This window comes from Parasteatoda tepidariorum, chromosome 7, assembly GCF_982258835.1.
Source record: "Parasteatoda tepidariorum strain Cologne lab strain chromosome 7, Ptep-v5.0, whole genome shotgun sequence".
Taxonomy (NCBI): domain Eukaryota; kingdom Metazoa; phylum Arthropoda; class Arachnida; order Araneae; family Theridiidae; genus Parasteatoda; species Parasteatoda tepidariorum.
The window spans coordinates 44,661,947-44,682,783 of NC_141761.1; the positions used below are offsets into that span (position 1 = coordinate 44,661,947).

General features: G+C 31.7%; 1 protein-coding gene and 1 long non-coding RNA gene across 3 annotated transcripts in view; one reads left to right on the plus strand and one right to left on the minus strand.

The window, feature by feature from the left end:
• LOC107442122 (pancreatic triacylglycerol lipase-like) overlaps positions 1-18,654 on the plus strand; it is a 35,177-nt gene extending 16,523 nt beyond the window's left edge. The window contains exons 4-8 of one of the 2 annotated variants that reach the window (XM_087167771.1): positions 4,542-4,671; positions 8,794-8,904; positions 11,650-11,772; positions 15,396-15,671; positions 18,236-18,653. In XM_087167771.1, the coding sequence (XP_087023897.1) occupies positions 4,542-4,671; positions 8,794-8,904; positions 11,650-11,772; positions 15,396-15,671; positions 18,236-18,270 (675 nt within the window). In that variant the 3' untranslated portion in view covers positions 18,271-18,653. Of the gene's footprint in view, positions 1-4,541; positions 4,672-8,793; positions 8,905-11,649; positions 11,773-15,395; positions 15,672-18,235 lie in introns of both variants that reach the window. The other variant, XM_087167770.1, reaches the window with a different exon arrangement.
• On the minus strand, positions 251-3,453 carry LOC147807048 (uncharacterized). The gene is made up of 2 exons (XR_015435486.1): positions 3,100-3,453; positions 251-650 (listed from the first exon to the last, which is right to left on the minus strand). It is a non-coding gene; the product is annotated as an uncharacterized LOC147807048 (long non-coding RNA).
• Positions 18,655-20,837: the final 2,183 nt, after the last annotated feature.

Below are 20,837 nucleotides of genomic sequence, written 5' to 3' on the forward strand. Positions count from 1 at the left end.
GGTAAACATACTTAATACAATGAGTAATTTAACCAGTGAGAATAGCCTAAACCAAATTTACAAAAATTATAGTTTAAAATAAAACAAAATTAAAAAAAATTAGCACTATAATGAGAAAATAAAATATCATAGTAAAAGGTGATAACATATAGATAAATTTGCTTTACAGAGTGGAACAACTGTAAGTCAATTTTACTTGGAGATGGTAAGATTTGTTTAATGCAGACTCTTATAAAAAAAAGTCCACATGTTTCACAGAGAAATTTTATTAAAACATTTTCCAAATTTTGAAAAAAATCAAATGACACACATTTTTCTTTCTTTTAGTTTTCACTAGTTATTAATACAGAATCACAATAATTCGGAGAAATAGCAACGGACATTTAAAGGTTGTATCCGGAAGAAAAAATGCTCAAGTTAAACACTTTGCCGGGGGAGGTACATGGGCAAAGCATTTGCAGAGGAGGCCTGATCAAATCCTTCCCACAGCATCCACATTATTTATAGTTTAGCATTGACCACAGTGCTGATGTAAAATACCCTCAGAGGTAGTTGGATCATGGGTTTGAGTCCCCTGGACGCCAGACTAACTGTAGCAGGCTTAGTGGTTTTCCTCTCCGTGTAAGTGTTTTATCATGCATTCAGCTCGGCTAGAACATTTAAAACAGGACTTATCAATGTAAGAGTATTTTATTTGAATAAGTAGTTAAAAGTTTCTATCACAATGTACACAAATACATTCATGAAGATTTTATTACATTAAGAATAGGTTTAGCTAAAATAATTTTTATATATAATATTATTGAACTAATTTAACACGTTGAATGCCATAGGGGTCACCGGTGACTGGTGCTGAGTTTTTTCGTAGTGCCACTGGGGTCACCGATGAACGGCGAAACCTAGATTATTCGAAACACATAATTCGAACAAATTTTTAATGCTCTAAATTTTTTTAATATTATTATTATTACTAAAATGGAATTATATACTGAAAAAATCATTTGGCCAGACAGGCAATCCATGTAAAATTAGTGTGGCATTCAACATGTTGAAGAAAAAAAAAGTGTAAATCTATCTAAGCTTAAATACATAAGAAAGTGCAAGGATTGTTTTTAACACAAAACAAAATTGGAGTCAACAAAGAAAATTCAAATGTAAATTGAAAAGTAATTATTTATAAAAATAATTATTATTTATAGAAATATTTAATAGTTAAAAACATTTTTTTTGCATTTACTGGAACACAGTCAAGACAGAAAGTAACAGCAAAAAAAACTATTAATCATTTAGTTATACTAATAATATAAATTTAGATTACACAAACATTAAATTGCCTTTCAGAGAGCAAAAAAAAAAAAAAAATTTCACTGTATCAAGTTTATACACATATCAATCCTTACAATCAATATATTTTCTTTCTAAATATTGTTATCAAAATTGCTTCGCTTCATATTTTTTTTACTACAGTTCAGGAAAAGCATTAGTTATAGATTAATAAAAGTTTTTTGATAATGTTATTCTAAGTAACACAGGTAAGGTAGCAATAACAATAAAAAAAAAAAGTTTCTTAAAAATTATTATCACTGATGCTGAATTAGAAAGTTTTACTAGGTAGCTTTTCGTAGCAAGAAAGCATGGAGTATAAAGTGTTGAGCATTGAATATGAAGTACCAAATATTTTTTTAATAAATTATTCAGTATATATCGATAAAGCATTAAGAATTTATCTTGGAAAATGCCAGTGACACAACAGCGATTCTGCATATCTAATCCATTTGTGATCCAATGAATGTTATGCAAATAATTTTTTTATATTTTATATATAGTTATTGATATCAAAATTATGTAATTAAACTGCTCTAGTTAACAATACTTTAATATTTTTTAAAAAGTTCAAGCTGTTAAGTACTTGGCATTATATTATTTTAAACAAAGAGCAAGGTACTCATCACCGCCCATCACTCAACCATGACCAAAAATCCTATTTCTAGGGCTTTACTTTTTAACGGCCATGGTTAAAATGCCATGTAATTTTGATACTGGTCAGATAAAGTGGACTCCGCTTGAGCTAGCTCGTTTGAATCTTCTGCATGATAACCAATGAGAGAACTTTCAGTTGTGGCAGAATTTATATGCAAAGTATACACGCCAGTTGTTTTATATATTGCCAGGATCTAACTCATTACCCTAGTTCTCTAATAAGCAGTGTGAAAGATAATTTAACCAGCTGCGCCACAAGAGCACCTTGGAGCAAGCTATTAATCCTTTTTAAAAATCAAATAAATTAAATTTCAATTTGAAATGTTAAAATTTTTAAAAGGAGTTTCACAGTCGTAAATAATTATATATCCCATGTTATCTATTTTGAGTCATAAATTCAAAACTAAAATTTGAAATTATACACTGAAAGCTGTGATGTTAGAATAAAACATTTTTAAACATTACTTTTTCAAAAAAAATAATAACTAATTAAAAATTTATAAATCATTAGAAGATTGCCTTTTTCTCCCATGCTTACACCATATTTAAAATATAAATAAAGCATAATCTTATTTTTTTCTTCAGGTTTATATCAACTGTAAGTTTAGTAACAGTTTGAAATAATTATAATTAGATATCAATGTCAATTGTTTTCTAAAATAGCTAATGATTGAAAGTATACTTTTCATAATTATAATAAAAATTCGAAAACATTCGTTGTTTTTTAAATTATTCAATCATTCTGTGAGAAAATTTCTGTGATAGCTCTCGAATGTAAACTAAGATAAACAAAAAAGCAAATTGGTATTTCAAATAACAATGATTTCTTATTCATAGCAATCGCCACATTGAAAACCTCATACAAAATTATAATCAAACACTACAGAACAAATATAGGGCACTTTAAAAACATTCCTCTTAATATTATAATGATAAAACATAAATAATACAACTACAACAGAACTGTAAACATAACTAGGGTTAGCTCTCTCGCTTAAACATTTTTATAAGATTTGTAGCATTAATAATTCACTAATAAAAATTGAAATGTATTAATAAAAAAGATGCCGTCGTTACTTAGGAATTAATATAAAAATAAGATATAAGTATTAAACTTACCAAATTCAAGCATTTTTATAACATCAATAGAACACATTTGTAGAAAACTTCTTCCATCGGTAGCGTGGATGCGAGGGGACAGAAAACGTATTTCGTCATAAAATTTTTCACTGATGTGCGCATGCGCTTGTTCTCCGTTACATGATCGTACCGAAGAAAAAGAAATGAAGCGAATTTGAGAGGCACGAAAGTCTTTTCGTACCGCGCATTGACTGGCGTTTGCTTTGGTGCCTTTAATTTCTCGTGGTGCCTCTCATTTTTAAAGGCACATTAGTTATGTGCCTCTTACGCGAGAAAATACACGGTACATTTAGCCTGTGCCTCTGAAATCAGAGGTACAGTTTTTAGAGTGTAGACGTCTCCGCCCCCAATGGTGCGATGAAAGAAGGATGTGGAAGACAGAATGGACTGAAATTACCTTTACTGACGAGTCACGCTTCTGTCTGCAACACCACGATGGTCGCATTCGAGTTTGGAGACACCGTGGAGAGAGGATGCTGAACAGCTGCGTTATGCACCCCACACTGGTCCTGCACCGGGTATTATGGTATGAGACGGTATTGGATATCCCTCTCGCACTTCTTTAGTACACATTGCCGGTACTTTAAACAGCCATCGCTACATCTCCGAGGTGCTGGAGCCAGTTGTCCTTCCTTACCATCAGAGCTTGCCCACAGCCATATTTGGACAGTATAATGCACGACCACACGTGGCACGCATTGTCCAAGGATACTTCGTCAATCGCCAGATTGAATTGCTTCTATGGCCAGCTCGCTCTCCGGATCTTTCGCCGATAGAAAACACGTGGTCCATAACTGCTCAATGATTGACCCAGATTACATCCCCAGCTGCCACACCAGATCAACTTTGGCAACGCGTGGAAGCTGCTAGGTTTGCTGTACCCCAAGAACACATCCAAAGTCTTTTTGAATCCATGCCGAGGCGTGTGGCAGCGGTGATCTCCTACAATGGCGACTACTCTGGCTACTGATTTTTACAAGAACCACACTTCACGAAAGTCTATAAATTTAATTATTTGATACTTGGTCAACATGTTATCTACAAAATAAATTTTGTTGTGATATATCTTGCCTTTTTTGGTGTTGAAATTTGGGTGGCCAGCAGTGTATAAAGAAGGGACGTTGGGTCTTTATTTAAGACAGGTTTTGGCTCGAGTTGGTGAGAGAAAGGGAATCTGTAATTCGCTATTTCTTGTTTCCATAGCAGCAGCCAGTTTCAGCCCTCGTTGCAAGGCCAGTTTTATCTATAGACAAACTATGCTTTACTCTACAAAAACAATTTGTTACTGGAAAAATTTCCCCATGCTGGAAAGAATTTTTTGAAACAAAAAATTTAAAAGTAGGTAGCTGTACAATATAATTTAAAAATAATGTTATTCATTGCCATAATAATTCCTTAAATATGTATGCTTAATTTTACAGAAACAAACGAACATGATGAATGGCAATCGATTTCATTTTATTGGCCATAGCTATGGAGCTTATATAATAAACGAAGCTGCAAGATATATATTCGAAAGAGAACCACAAAATAAAATCCGAAGACTGACTTGTAAGTGAAAGTACGACGGTCTTTTCATCAGCTTTTGTGGTGTCTCTTTACTTTTTGAAGCTGATTCTAAATACCAAATGTAAATGCTTAACATGTTCTTCAAGAAACCCTTCGTGAGTTAGATCATTTTAAAGAATGAAGTTTAAACTTCATTAAAAGTCGAATTGAAATAACATTATAATTAAGAATTTTCCCCAAATTTAATTTTGCATTATGAAATAAAATTTAATAACGAATGATGATATGTTAAAATTATCGCACACAATGTCGGGTTTCAATAATTCTTGTTTTAAAATACGAAATGAAATTTGTAGAAAACCTCTTATTGTTTAAAGCTCTCTTTTAAAAAGTACCAAAACTACTTAGAAAATTGTTTGAAACTTTTTAAAAAAGATATTCAAATCAGACTTTTTTCATTTGTTGACAAATGCGATTCGCAGCAAAGCTGTGGAAAAAACATTTTGATTTTTACATGTGCTGTACTACTTTAAATACTCATATTTCGAGCAGTTTTTAGCGAATTTTTTACAAATTTTAAAACAGTAATTTTATAATTAATTTCAAATCACTCCAAAAATTTTGCATAATTTCATTTGCATAAGAGCCATAAAAAAACGTAAAATTAATCTCTTTAAAAGAAATTTCCGTATATTTATAAATATTTAAGGTTTACGAAATTTTATAATAGTTATCCCAAATAACAATCAAAGTAATCTATACAACCTTATTGCCATAGAAATCTTCAAAATTACTTGTTTTCTTTCTTAAACTAATGACATTCAATCAAACCTCTGAAAGCTTTAAATAGCATGGACTAAACAATTTCTAAAGTATTTCTTGAGAAATTTTCAAAAAATATCCAAAACTGAAAGTCTCTCTTCCATTATTGTACGATAGTGTATATTACAAGTGGGCAAATACAGTACAAATAAAATAATTTTGAATGATGTCTGTTAATCAGCCTAGTACGTAGGTATATCCATACAACACAATTCATCTAGTGTCCTTACGGAAAAATTGAGGTAAAAATGAGGCATTTTTCAAAGGTATAAATGGGGTTGTTATATGAATAAGTCGTTAGGTTGAGTAGAGTGCAAATGAATACCCCAAATTTTACCTTAAATATACCTCCAGAGGTATAATAAAGGTAAATTTTGGGGTGAATTTATGTATCAACCTGAGGTGTTTCATCTTATATCAGTGGATAGGTAGATACTTACAACTTTAAGATATTTCGTTTTCAACCTTAAGTTATTTCTTATCAACCTGAAGTATATATTTTTACGCCTGTGGAAGTATTTATTGAACAACCAAAGGTTAACTTAACACTTCAGGTTATTCTGGATCTTTCATATACCTCAATAAATACCTGGTTCTCTTTAGTTGAAATAAGATTCAAAAAAATTTTATACCTCATAAATACCTCTTATCTTACAAGTGTCAGGTAAGCAACTTGGTATACCAAAGAAATCACCTCATCAATCTGATTGATTTGAAGTGAATTTTAAACAACCTGAAAATAAGCTAAGTGTACGTAAAACATTCTCGTACACCTCAATTGCAACCTTTATGAGGTATAATTTTTCTGATTGTTTTCTTACCAATCTTAAATACACCTCATGTATACCTCAAAATTACCTTCACACCTCAAAACAACATCAAAAATACCTTACATTTTCGTAAAGATAGACAGCTGGAATTCGTCCACATTAGAGCCCCTGAATTAGACCTGATAGTATAGGAGCCTTAGTCCACATGATTCATTAGACGCATCGTAACGAATATCAATTTCTACTAGAAGTTTTCCTATAGCTTATTTATGGTTAATCCACAATGGAGTAAGTACAGACACCCTACAGATAACTATGGTGCACATAATGTGGATAAAACACAAGGTGAACCTTAGAAGACGTCTACGAAATGAGGTGAAAAGGTGAACCTTAGAATGTTTCAATAGTCGAAAATTGGACGTAAGATGAAAGCGAAATGTTTGCTTGAGGAATCAACACATTAAATAAATACTGTTTAGATTTTATACATAATGCTGTTTATTTAAATTTGGCATCAAATATTGACGATGCTTATGGCACAAAAACAAAATAAAAGGAACAAGAAAAGCAATACCTGAATTACGAAAGAAAGTTGATGATAGAAATTTCAACCTTTTTTTTCTAGGTTTGGGTAAACAATATTTACTTTTCACGTAAGAGTGAAGCGTAATGAATGGTTTGAAGAATAAACACATTAAATAATTACTATTTACATTTATTTACAATTATACATAACTCGTTTACTTTAAATGCGGCATCAAATATTTACGATGCAAAAACGCAAGGATAAAAATAAAAGAACAATATTAAAATGCAATTCTAAAATGCAAGAATTAAAGTTGTAGTAAAAACAAACTTAGAGTTCGGAAATAATAGGAACAATTTATGCAGAATATGATGAGTGATGTCATGCTGCTTCAAGAGCAAACGATTTGCTTCAGTTCATTTTTTGTTCCAATAGCATAATTATTTTTGGGTGTTCTTACAGCTCCAATGTTGAGTCTAAATTGTTCCACTCATATTATTCCACTAAGTTCAAGTATTTTTCGAGTTTAACGTGATGAATCAGTAATATACTATTATCATTTATATGAGACGCTTCGTTTGAGCCAATATACCAAATTGACAATCTGAAAATATTGACGAGTTAAAGAAAGCTCGAACACAATAACGAAAATTATTCTCTAAGGCTTGTAGTGATTATGATAAAGAAGAGTCTAGTTTAAACTGCAATGACAAGTTAATGAAAATTAAATTCATTGGAATAAAAAGCGAACTTATTAATAAACACTGAAATGAAACTCTGAGATAATCTTAATGCTAGTGAAGTTGATGAAGCAACATGCGAGGCTGAAGTCTGAATTTGATGAATCGGAAACGTATATTAATCGTTGGCGTCTTTTAGGACAGAAACTTATAAAATTTGCAAGTTCTGAGAAAGAAGATTCCGTATTTTTGAAAATGCTTTGTCAAGGTTTTCGTTGTTACGTTATCCTAAAACTATCCTTCCAATTTTCAATGAAGATTTTCGTATCTATCATTACAGGGGAGTTAATTAAAAGTTTTTCTCCTGGTAGAGATAGCTAGGAAAAAGCTATCGGCCAACTTAAAAGTAGATCTTGCCGACCGGTCTGTGTAGGGGGCAAGGAACTGTCCTTGCATCAGAAAGGTCCTGGGTTCGAATCCCGGGCAAGGCAAGGATGTTTCTTTCTCTCTGTGTGTGTTCTATGTCCTTTCTCCTTTGTGTGTGAATGTGACCCGCCCTATAAACGGGTTGTGGTTGTGTGAATGGCGTGGCAGAACTCGAATTCCTGGTCATAGATGGCGCCACTGAAAAACAGGTACAATCGCACCCCCACTGCCTAAACAGGCATACGACAAAAAAAATTAGATCTTGAAGAGAGATTTATTGATTCCAGTTTCTGTGACAGATCGACTTCATGTTCTGTGAAAAGATAGCAATCAAAGAAAATCGCAGAGGGGACATAAGGATTTATTAGAGACTAAATTGCCTGTGAAAGTGTTTTCATGCATATGTACACGTATCTGTATGCATACATTTATGTAAGTATAGTATATATGCATGGACATACATGCGTGTATGGTGTGCGTGATTTTTCTACGTTGATTTTAATTTGGTATTTTTTTATTGTTAACAGTAATAATTTTCTCCAATTTTCCTGTGTAAATACGCTTACTCTAAACTGTGTCATTAGTTTTGAGTTTTATATTTACTTACTATTGTCTAATTTAGTCCTCGTTATTGATGTTGTTTTTAGAAAACACCATTTTTATTATTTTAAATAATAAATTAATGCAATTATTTATTTAATTTTTTGTCTGCTACTATCTTATCACATGTCTTCGGAAGTGCATTCGGTAGGAGAAGCAATAGTGATTGACGAAAATGAATAGAAGATTATTGATATTGTTGCCGATCCAAGGGTACAGAATCCATTTGAGAAATTTTATGATCTTACAATAAGTTCTTCAAAACAGAAAAACATTTTACTAATTTAAACAAATTTTTTTGAGATAAAATTTAACTCATATATTTTTTATGTAACAACAGTCTTGGACCCAGCTATTGTTCCTATCAAAGATGGTGATCCTGCAAGAAAATTCAGAGCCGAATATGCTCAATTTACTGACGCCATTCATGGGGACGCAGGAAGATGCTTCCGTAAGTGACAAAAATTGTATAAGTTTAATAATTCTTACTTTATATTAAAGCTATGTGTCTGGGTGGCGGAGTTGGTTTGTCGTCGGCCTTCTGAGCCCAAGTCTGCGGGATCGATCCCCGGCCGGATTTTCCGGATGCAGAAAATCCTTAGCGGCCATGTCGTATGATTATGTGGCATGTAAAAGATCCCTGGCGTGCCTTATTGGCTCTTGGCATTTCCGGCAAAATTAAATTCCTAGTGAACTTTAGCATCCAAATAGAGTCTCGGTGCTGCCATCTAGTGTGGCAGAAACTAGACGTCCAAATTAACATGGCCACCGGTATCTCACCCATTGTGGTGGTCCTGAAAGAATGGATACCACTTCTGGAGAACGCACTAGATCTGCTCATCGGAAAGACTGATTGTGCATAGGAAATAAAAAAAAACAAATCTTAAAGCTATTGTATAGAAACTTGTATTTTGACTTTCATGAAAACCCGGAAAGTACCAGTGTAAACTTAAAATCTGGAATAAAACTTATTTACAGGTTTTACAGAGCTAAAAGTACGCTGTTCGTAGCAGTTGAATGTCACCTTCTGTTAAAGCTTACCTTCGAATTAACAACATGGGCATTTCATATTTAGATCAAGAAGAACGTCAACACAAAATGAAGATGGGGGATTCCTTATTTCTAAATATTAAAATGAATCCTGTGATTTTACAACAATTAATTGATATTATGAAAAAATGATTTGTTTTTACTTAAAATTATGATTGTATAATTGAATTAAAATCATAAGGAACAAGATATTTTTTCATTATTTTAAAATAGAATGTATTTTATTTTAATTATACTATTCATGTTGGAAGAAGTTCAACTTCCACAATATCTATGTCCATTTTAAAAGTTTGTTTTTATTTTAAGGTCGATAGGTTGTGAGTTTGTATAGTTGAGATGATACTCAACTATACAACTATTTTAACTTAGGGGTTTTCGCAATGTTCAACTATACAACTATTTCAACTTAGGGGTTTTCGCAAACTCTTATTTATTTTAACGTAAGTAATATATTTTTCACTGGCTCATGTGTCTTTTACCATTCGCAATCCCTTCAACGAAAGAGTGCGGAATGTGGAGTAAAAATACAAAATCTTCGTTGCACGAAAAATTAATTTATTTGTACTTAGAATATTTGCTTAATTAAATAATAAAATCCTTACTTTTAAGGAATCATTTTTTTTCTCTATAAGCTGCCATTTTGTTAGTCCGACATCAGTGGACACGATAATTTCTTCAATCATCAATATAAATTGAAAACCTATCAGTAAGTTATCTTAATTAATGCAGTATCCGTTGCACGTGAAATTACTTTATTTGTATTTAGATTTTTTGTCAAATTAAATTTTAAAATCTTTACTATTAAAGCATTTTTTTTCAAGCTGCCATTTTGTTAGACCAGGCACTCGATCATTTATTTCTTCAATCATAGTCAACCAATTGAAAACCAGTCAGCATATTTATTCAGAAATGCAGTGACCATTACACTTACGATAACTTTATTTATATTTTTAGTATTTAATTTAATTTCGAGAAACATTACATACTATCTGTTATACAAGTTTTAATTTTGTTAGGCCAATAACCTCTCGATCACTGATAACTTCGGGTAGAGAATATTTGAGGGTGCCCCTTGATTCTCGCCAAGTTGTGATCGCGGTTGATCGCCAAGCTGGGCGATGTTGAAACCCAATCGTGATTCTGATTGGTTTAGATTTTAGCGATATTTTGAAATGTTAATCTGTATATGTAATTTCAGACGTTCGTTAGTTCTAAGTTGGATACCGGCTGGTAAGGTTACTTTTGAATCTGGTCAATAAGATCGAAGGTATGTGGGCAGTCATAAAAAGGGATTTAAGAAAAAAATGTCACCGCTAGTCCGGTATTACAGACGCCATTTTCGATTCATATTTCGTCGCCATGAATGAATGTCGCCATGAATTTATGTGGCCATGAATGAACACAAATTCTATTCATGATAAATTTAGAAAGTATCTAACTGTTATTAGATAATTCTGTGCACCTAAATCTGAGAATATTCAAGCTTAATGAAGAAATGAGTTTTTTTTTTCCTTTTCTTGCTGGGCCTACCCCAATAATTTTTGCTTCGATTCAAAATCCTTAGTTTTATTAATTTTGCTTATATTAGGTTCATTGCAAGTTTTGGCCGATGTTTTGATGAAATTTTCCAATGTTTTATAGAAATATCATTCTGGCTGTCATTCCTGTTACCACGGTGTTCCGCGCAAACAGGAATAGCGCCAAACATAAGTCGCCAATTTCGCCAAGGGGCACCCTCAAGTATATTTTTCCCATAACTTCTTCAATTATCACCACTTTCTATTTGAAATCTATCAGCAGTTTTTTTAACCTGCTTATATATTTCATTTTAAAAAATCCTTGCTATTAAATGAGTTAAGCTCAAAAAATTTTTTAAAGTTTATGAAATAAGTAACACCTAACTCAATATTTATATTATGCTACTAATATACGTTTTAGGACATGATTTATCTTTCGAAACTATTTGTACTCTGAATTCTCACAGTAAGATAATTATATTTTTGTTATATTGTATAAAAAAAGAAAAGAAAATAGTTATTTTCTTTCTTTCTTCCTGTGTTATTTTTGCCAAGATGTATTACGTTATTGTACCAGATACTCTTTGAATTTATTTTTTTTTGTCATAAATTCATGTATTTTTTTCCAGCTGTCAGCTTAGGATTATTCAATACTTTTGGACATGCTGATTTTTACCCAAATGGAGGTGCTTTTCAAATATCTTGCTACTCTTACGCAGTGACATCTTTATTAAAAGGAGATTTTTTTTACGGTAAGTAATGGAATTAACAGAGTTCATGCGTCACTTACATGCTTTTTTTCTTTTTTAATTTTCTAGCTCTCATCTGTGGATTATTCAATACAATTCTGTTTGAATACTTTGCCTTGAAAATCTGTAACGTTAGATATTTTTAATTTAGCTCAATTCTAGTTTATTTTGATCAGGTTAAATAGGATTTTTTTGCTTTGCATAGTTTAATATTTATTTGCCATTAGAAAAATTCAGTTGATTGTGATGGTAAGCGTATCAAGTAATTTTGCTGCATGGAGTTCACTTTTATAACCTAGCAAGTGAGTCTCATTTAGACATCAACGAGTCCTAAAAAACGTTTTAGTCCTGTAAAACTGTGCAAGCACTCTATTTTTTGTTTTTAGTGACTTTTTTAGAATTTATTAAAGAATGACACAAGAGGGTAACTGCACTGTCAACACAGTGATGCACAAGGATATCTAACTCGATGTAAAACTGTCTGAACGGATAGCAATGAAAATCAGGGAAGCCACGAAAGTTGTTGGTTGAAGTTTTAATTTTAAGGTTATAAAAAGAACTTTAAGAAGCGTTAAACTTCGAAAAAGTTTTAAAATTATTTAAAACCTTTCAATTTTGGTAACAATTATATCCTGATATTTATCGTCCAATATATTGATAGGATTTTTTTTTGTATGCCTTTACAAAGCGATTGTCTGAATAAAAATATAATTAGGTTAACCTATGTTTCCCCTGTTAGTTAGCATGACAAAAAAAATTACAAGGAATGTTAGAAATTTGATTCAAGTAACCTTTTAATGATTGATATGTATACATGTTCGTAAGTTCCAACTATATTTTTCTGGTTGCTTTGGTGCCTTCCTTCAGCAATCACATATTTTAAATGAAGGAAATCTGATTTTATTTTGAAATTTTCTCCAGTATGTATCTAATATGTATTAACTAGTTCGACTAATTAGAAGCTAGTTCCTAAATAGTGGAATACGGAAATATTTTGTGGATAAACTGAAAATTGTTCTAAAAGGGGTGGTTTTGGCCAAATATGGATATCAAAAGTTCGAAACCAACCACTGTCTTGAATTTCCTGAGGGTTATTGGGTGTCTATACAATGGGAAACTTAAATATTAATATCTCTAGATATGTGAGATTTTTTTTCCTTGTGTGTTTTTTTTTCAGCTGAATTAATTGGCACCAAAATTAAGTCGTTAGGGCTAATAATTAAGAGAGTGTAAGAGATTGAGTAGGACCGAAGTATAATAAAAAGTGAAATTTTTTTATTATACTTATTTACACATTTGAAACACCTATCTAGGCATACGAGGTATTATTTCTTAATATTTTTTAAGATTTATTTCCTACTTTCTTATGTAATTTTTAAGAGGGATTGAATGTGATAAAAATAAATTCAATGAGACTAAATAATTCAAAAATTATCAAAGAATTTATGCATAAAAATGACAATTTTGTTCATATAAGTATCTACCCCCTGATACTGCTTTGTAGCAAGCGAAGCAATACAGAAAAGAATAGTATACATATGTAACTTTTAATCTCAATTATTAGACCAAAACCAAGTCGATGAGAACAGTACTAGTTTATAACAGTTTAGAACTAGTCTTTAGGTCCGGAAATTTTGTTTCTTAGCCCCTTAACGATCGGTTAATTTTCAAGAAAACGGTCATAAAGGTGCCTATTTTTTTTTGGCTTTTGTGTTTGTATTACGCATTTGATTAGTGCTAACATCTAGATTAAAATAAACTAACTATCTACAATTACCTTAAAAATATCCTGGTACTGCCGTCTGGTGTGTAAAATGTGAAATAAATTTTTTTCCGGGCAAAAGAAATGAAATAGTTTTATTCTTATTGGTGCGTTACTACTGAACACTCCAGCCCGTCAATATCACGGGAGCGAGAAATAGAGGGCGAAACCTCATCCCGCCGGAAGGGGTTAAGATATTAGGCCATACAAAAAAAAATTTCGCCTCTATTTTATAGCATTTATAAAAAATATTAAAAAAATTTCAAATGTTAGCAGATTACTGAAATAATAAAAGAATATAGGAACATATTTATTGCCATAATAATAATATTACATCAAAATAAGGTTGTCCTAAGACTTTAATGCTACCAGAAATAATAGTTTTGATGGCGAAAAGTGGATAAACCAGTGTTTTTTGTACTAAATAGAAGAAAATTACTGCCACTTGATTTCAGAACGATTTCCAACACCGATGGGTACAGACAATAATATTCTAATCTACATTGTTTAATTTAAAACTTAACATTTTAAGAGATTTAATTTACAGTCATAATTATTTAACTGCCGATGGAGAGCTGGCGAGGGAAAATTTTCCCCCCTGGTTTAGAAATTATGAGTTTCAAGTATTAAAATTATAATTTTTTTATTTATGCCTTTTTTCATACAAAACTCCAAAAACTTTTAAATTATTAGTCTTTTATCTTGCCTCCGGTGACATTCGAATTAGCGCAAAACAATACAATGGAATCAATACCTCATTTGTCTAGAAAGTATAAGTTTTTTCCCTTTTAATCTCCTATGTCCACCTCGGAGCTCACTTCGAGGGATGGGGAAAACCTTAGATTTCAATATTGGGTCCAAGTCGACCGGCCTGCGTAGGGGTCAAAAAACTGGCCTTGCATCAGAAAGGTTCTGAATTCGAATCCCGGGCAAAGAATGGATGTTCTTTTATTCTCTGTACTATCTGTCCTTCCTATGAGAGCAACGTTGGTCTAACTGAAAATGGTAATACTGAAAAAGTGGCCAACAAGTATGCCCTTCAGATGCCTGTATGACAAAAGGACAATTGGGTATAATATAGCCTACGTCACAGGTTGTGTTGTTCCTACTAAATTTAACCCATGAACGGCATTTTCTGCGAACCTAACTTCAAGCCACAAATAAACAAACGAAGTGTTCGATCGTTTAAATAGCTGCTCGCCAGATTTTATTGCATTATAAAGAAAAGTTATTGAAACTAAATACAACTAAATAAACAACAACAACTAAAACAAATAACAACAACTACTAATAACAATAACTAAATAAACAACAACTAAATTCCATTCGTTTAGCATTGCGTCATATGTTGTTCCTACTAAATCGAAGTAGTTGTGTTTTTTTTCATATTATACCCAATTGGGAAAAAAAATATATTGGGCCTAATTCACGACTTTCGAACAACTCCCAACTTTCCCCTTATCATTTCCGTATTAAACTAAACTCAGTGGCTCGACAGCCCATAGTGGGCCAGGGCCTACTGTGCCCATCTCAGTTTTCTTGAAATTGGGCTCTGAGGTGCAGGAGCAAATGTTCCTGTTAGATGGTCAGCCAAACACGAAACCCCCAGTGTTTAGTTCCCAAGCATGCTTGGTACTCATTTATCGACCCACTGAAGGGATGAAAGACTGAGTTAACCTTGCCCGGCCCAAGGATCGAACCCAGGACCTGTGGCACGGGAGCGCGAAGCTGTACCACTCAGCCACAGTGCGTAATCATTTCCGTATTGATCTTTCTTTTTATCGTAGGAACTGGCTTATAAATCATTCTTTGTGTTTTAGTTTTTCAATAATTCCATTAAAACACATCGATTTTGTTTTAATAGCTTTGGCCTCATTCATATACCCTCCACTATGCTCACATCTGCAAGCAATTCAGTATTTTAAAGTATCGATCAACCATCCTCAGGGCTTGTACATTGGAGCTGAGTGCAAAGATTTCCAGAGCTTCCTGTCTGGTGATTGCTACAGATGTTGCAAAAAAGACTTTTCAAAGTGCGCAGTAATGGGAATGGATGCCGAAAAATATTTTCCTCATTTGCATGAACCTAAAAAAAACAGGATTTATTTCCTAAACTTGGGTTTGGAATGTCCATACAATGGTAAGAGGTTTATTTTAAAGTTTAAAAATAAATTCAAATCACAGCGTCACCAAAAATTATGGTATAAAAAAGTGATTGTTTATCTGAATACGATTAGTGATCACGAAATAAATAAAAAAAATACACAACGCGCTTCGGAAACCACCCCGTTTATATAAAAAAAAAATTTTAAATTCTTACTTAAAAATTAACAGATTATAATAAATAAATTTCAAACATAATTATTATTTAAGCAAGAGAAAAAGGACATCAAAAGTCTATGAGAAAAAATAAACATAAGGTTGAAATCTTGTCTCTGTCGAGATGCTAAGATTAAAGCCATCAAAAACCTGTTTATTTGTCTGATAAAATTTCATGTCGTTTCCAATAGCCGCCTTCCTCCACCTCTTATAGTTTCCCTCAGAAATCACACTGTATAACAAGTTTCAACTTATATTTTATCCTTTAAGACCTGGTTTCTTAGGACAAGAGCCTTATCTGGGCGTTAGCGTTAAGTTGACGTTACCCTGACGCCAACAAAATGCTGTTTTGTTAGCTCAGCTTGAGCAGTCGGTCCAACGCAGACATTATCTCGCATTGCGCATGAGTTAATAACGTAAACAAATATTTATTTTAAATTAGTATTGATTTTGTTATTGTCGACCAGTGCTTTAGAGAAAAAATAATGACTTTGTCCAAGAAAAAACACATTATAGCTTAGCTAAATGAAGAAGAAGCTCTGCTTAATGTTAAAATCAAAATCTTGGCTGATTTCAGTGCTCTGTTGGCTGTTGTCCGCCATTGCTTCTGTCGTTAACGTCACGTTGTAATCTAACTGCTGTTGATTTGGACTGCAGTTGTCGTTCAAGCTGAGAGTTCGATGACGTATGCTGTCAAACTCACAAATTAACCAAGCAGAGGTTAGCGTTCGCTTGAAGCTGACGTTTTGCAACGCCAACTTGTCCTAAGAAACCAGGCCTTTAGAATAAACTATGTGGTTCTGTATAAACAAAAAATGGTGGAATCATACATATATAAGAAACAAAATGATCCATTACGTATTATTTTTGAAGGAGGAAAGTTCCTTGAGAATTCTGAGATACTAGTTAATGCATCTAGATAGAGCCTCAAAACTTCGGAAAGACTTTTGTAACCAAAAATATCACCAAGATCGCCAAGATAATCAAAATGTTGGCGACAACCCCATTGTCGATAAAAGCATGTTTCCCTTGCTTGTAATTTTTTATTGTCCCAAAAATGAGGATTTTGTGGGAAATAGTAGTAGTACATGTTAAACAGAAGAAAAAAATTTCTGATTCGTTATTTTCAGCTAAAAGTTTATGCAAAACGCATATTTTCCTCTAAAGGACATTTTTCATGTTGTACAATAATAATAAGTAAACAGGTTTTCTTCTTCTATCTTTTTTCTTTTTATTTTTTTGCTTGATTTTTTTGATTTCATACTTTTCCCGTTTGTAATGTGTCGTGTTTTAATGACGTTTTTGCTCATTTTTCGCTTAGGTACTAATTTTCGACTCAAAATGTCTCCCACTCGGCAATATCTTTCGCAGCTCGTAAAATGCAATGTTGCCATAAGAGATATGGAAGATGTCCAAAATATATCAACAAAATTAAAGATAAAATGTCTCGCAAAGTACTCTAAGGATACAAAAATCTAAATTCACACATGATATACCCCTGGGAGGGTACTTATAACTCTTAAGCAAAATCCTCTAATTTTTTTTAATTTCAGATTAAGAGTTTCCAGAAAAAAGTAGTACCTTTAATTTGATAATAGCAGTGCCTCAAGGGATTGAGCATTCGCCTCCCAATGAAGTGAGACTGGTTCGAATCCCAGCGATGGCTGGTTGTAACGAATTCCGCACCCGGCTCGCACCAACCACAGTGGTGACATAAAAATATTATCAGTGGTAGACGGATCATGGTTAGAGACCCCTTGCAGTCATGCTAACCATGGGAGGTTTTCGTGGTTTTCCTCTCCATGTAAATCAAATGCGGGTTAGTTCCAACAAAAAAGTTCTTCAAGAAGGCAAATTTCTCCCAATACTTGATCTACAACTTTCCTTGTTTTCTGGATTGGGCTCAAAATTACAATTCCAATAAAGTGGCCCCTTAATTTTCTTTTTATTTTCAAGAAAGGTATAATGCGATTGAATCATATTTTATCACCAAATTTTACAGACCCCAGATGATTTTTAAAAAAAAACTAAGCATAAAAATTTTTATTAAAAAAATTCAGCATAATGCACAATTTTCTGTTCTCAGATTTTTTTCAACTAAATAAAATGTGAAAAACCCATAATGATATCACGGTTACTCAGTATTTTGAGTTACGAAAAATAAACGCAAAAATAGACACAAAAGACTAAAATGTTTGATTAAATATGATTTAACAACTTAAATTTTTATTCCATCAAAATTGATATTCTATGTTCAATCAATTATATTTCATTCAATTATATCACAATTGTTTTAAGAAAATTAATAAATCATTAAAAAAAAGAATAATATCATAATTTGTAGAAAAACGAAATATTCCAGTTTATTTTTCTTTTTTATTTTAGAAGATTACGAATTCAGTGTTTTCCGTGACTGCTAAGGAAAATATTTTTTGAGAAACTCAACTATGGCTTAGATTGATGTGTGTAAGTTACTACTATTTAAGAAAATTGTAATGTTTTATATAATATGACATTTTGTTATGTAATTTAATTTATAATATGTAATATTATGAATTATGTAATTTCTGGTATTGAAGTGTATTCTTATTTAGAATAAAGTGCATCTAATTATAGTTTAAAATTTTTTCAGTCAAATGTCCACAAGCTCAAAGTTTAAAATGTCTGTGTTGTGAAATGACTGAAATGTGTAACTCAATAGTGTAAATTATTCAAATGTTCATGTATTTATGTGTTAATTTTAAATCATTTTATAGCGTGTAATATAAACGTAATGCAATGCACAGAAACTATTTTTTTATGTAGATAATGTTATAACATATGCTGGAATTTGCGATTTAAATTATAGAATTGTATATTTCTTTTAAATAGTAGTAACTGTTACAAAAGAATTACTTAATAAAAAAAATAAAAAAAATATTTTTAAAAACCACGTTTTTGTAGTGGAGAATAATAATTAAAAAACAAAAATTTGAAAAACGAAAAACGCGGGGAGCATGAAATACATAACAGTAAGTGTGGTCATGAGAATATGTGTATGTATATCCGTAATTGTATCTGAATGTGGATGCGTATATGGTTGTGCATGTGTATGAGTAAGAAAATGTGTATATATATTGTTATGTATTTCATGCTCCCCACGTTTTACGTTTTTCAATTTTTTTTAAATTATTATTCTCCACTACAAAAACGTGGTTTTTAAAAATATTATTTTTATTTCGATTTTCTTTTATACTCACTTCCAAAATCTCAATTTTTTCACTCACTGTACACAAAACTTATCAACTGACATGTGACACTAATTTGAAATAATCGAATCGACAACAAAGGACAACTGTGGAAATATTAAATTTTCTTTAATTTTAATTTTATTTTACTTTGTATGTCTTTTTTCTCTTCATTTTCATGTATTGTCATCCAATTCTGAACTATGTGGCAAATTGGATGTCTGTAGCTAGTCTGGAAGTTAGTTTAAAATCGATTACAAAATTCCTCCCGAACAGACATACACGAAGGCAAGTTGATATAAACGTGGTAAAATAAGATAGGCGTTAGCTATGCACTATAAATATTTAATGACTAAAACAGTTTCTCATTGTTGTATTAACAAAACCAAAAAATAACCAAGATTTCCAAGATTGTCTTCAGCATAAAATTACAGACGCTGATTGAAGTGTTCCAGCCAACGAGCGAACTATGGGAAAATTTTTAGGTTTATCTACTTATTTTACCCAATTATGGACCAGTTTCGTTCAAAACATTCTCCAAAAAAGTCTATCTCGATTTTTGACCTGAAATTTCGTCGTCGTCTGGGTTGGGTTCAACTTGCTGAAGGAAGCAGAGAAGAGAAAAAAGACGATTTTTAGAAACAAGTTTAAACCGTCAATCAGACTTATTATATAACACTACCTTTCCGCAATAGGGATTCCAGTATATATCTTCATTCTTGACAAAACTTGTAAAACTACAGATTGCGGAACATTCTAACACATATTCGTTACATGAATTTCAAAGCCGGAGTGAAAATAAATGGCTGTTTTTGCAGACTTATATTGACTCAAATAAAATTGAACAAAATAAAACAAATATACCTTATTTTCCATAGCATTTTTTTTTAGAAAGAATAAATAACTTCTTATTAAAATTGCGAAAGTCGATAGTTTCCTGACAAATTAAATGAAAATATATCTTATTACCTATAGCTTTCTTTTTAGAATAAATGAATAAGTTCTTATTTAAATTGAGAAAATCGATAATTCTCTTACAAATGAAATAAAAGGATCGAATAGTTTAAGCGGTATCTGTTCTGCTTATAAGTATTTCCCACAAAATAATCCAGAGTAGTTTTCAAACAAAAAAAGAAAAAAAAATTCTTTATAAATTTCTTTTTTTTTTTCTGTGCATCAAAGCTGAATTCCTCGAATTGTTCGCTTTTTTCGAATGCTTTAACTGTAGAATGTTCTAGCGTCTCTTAATCTTCAAAATCAAAGTAAAAACACATTTTAAACATGCTTACTTTTTTGAGAACACTATTTTTTTTTTGTTCAATAAAATATTTTACTGAGATTCTTTGGGATTTTTTTTTCGTGTTCATTTAACTTGAATCTTAATGATTATACTTTAAATGAATCCAACTTAAGAGAATTTAGCCCTTTTTTTCCTGATACCATTCCAATGATTGATTCATTATAATATAACCCTAAATTTCGGATTAGAGTTATTCAAGATCTCGACTTAAACTTCTTTTCAAGTTTAGAAGTATTAGCTGTCTACTAGACTCGACTGAGTTAAGATATAAATAATATTCTGAATTTGCTTGATAAGACATTGAAAAAAATTTTTATACTTGTTAAATAAAAAAATAATTCTATGAAAGCTTTACTTTCACTTTTGTTAAATAGTATTTTCACAGCATACTTTGTTCCAGATATTTTTTTTTTCATCAGTGATAGTTTTTGAGTAAGAATTCTTTAAATATTTTCACCTC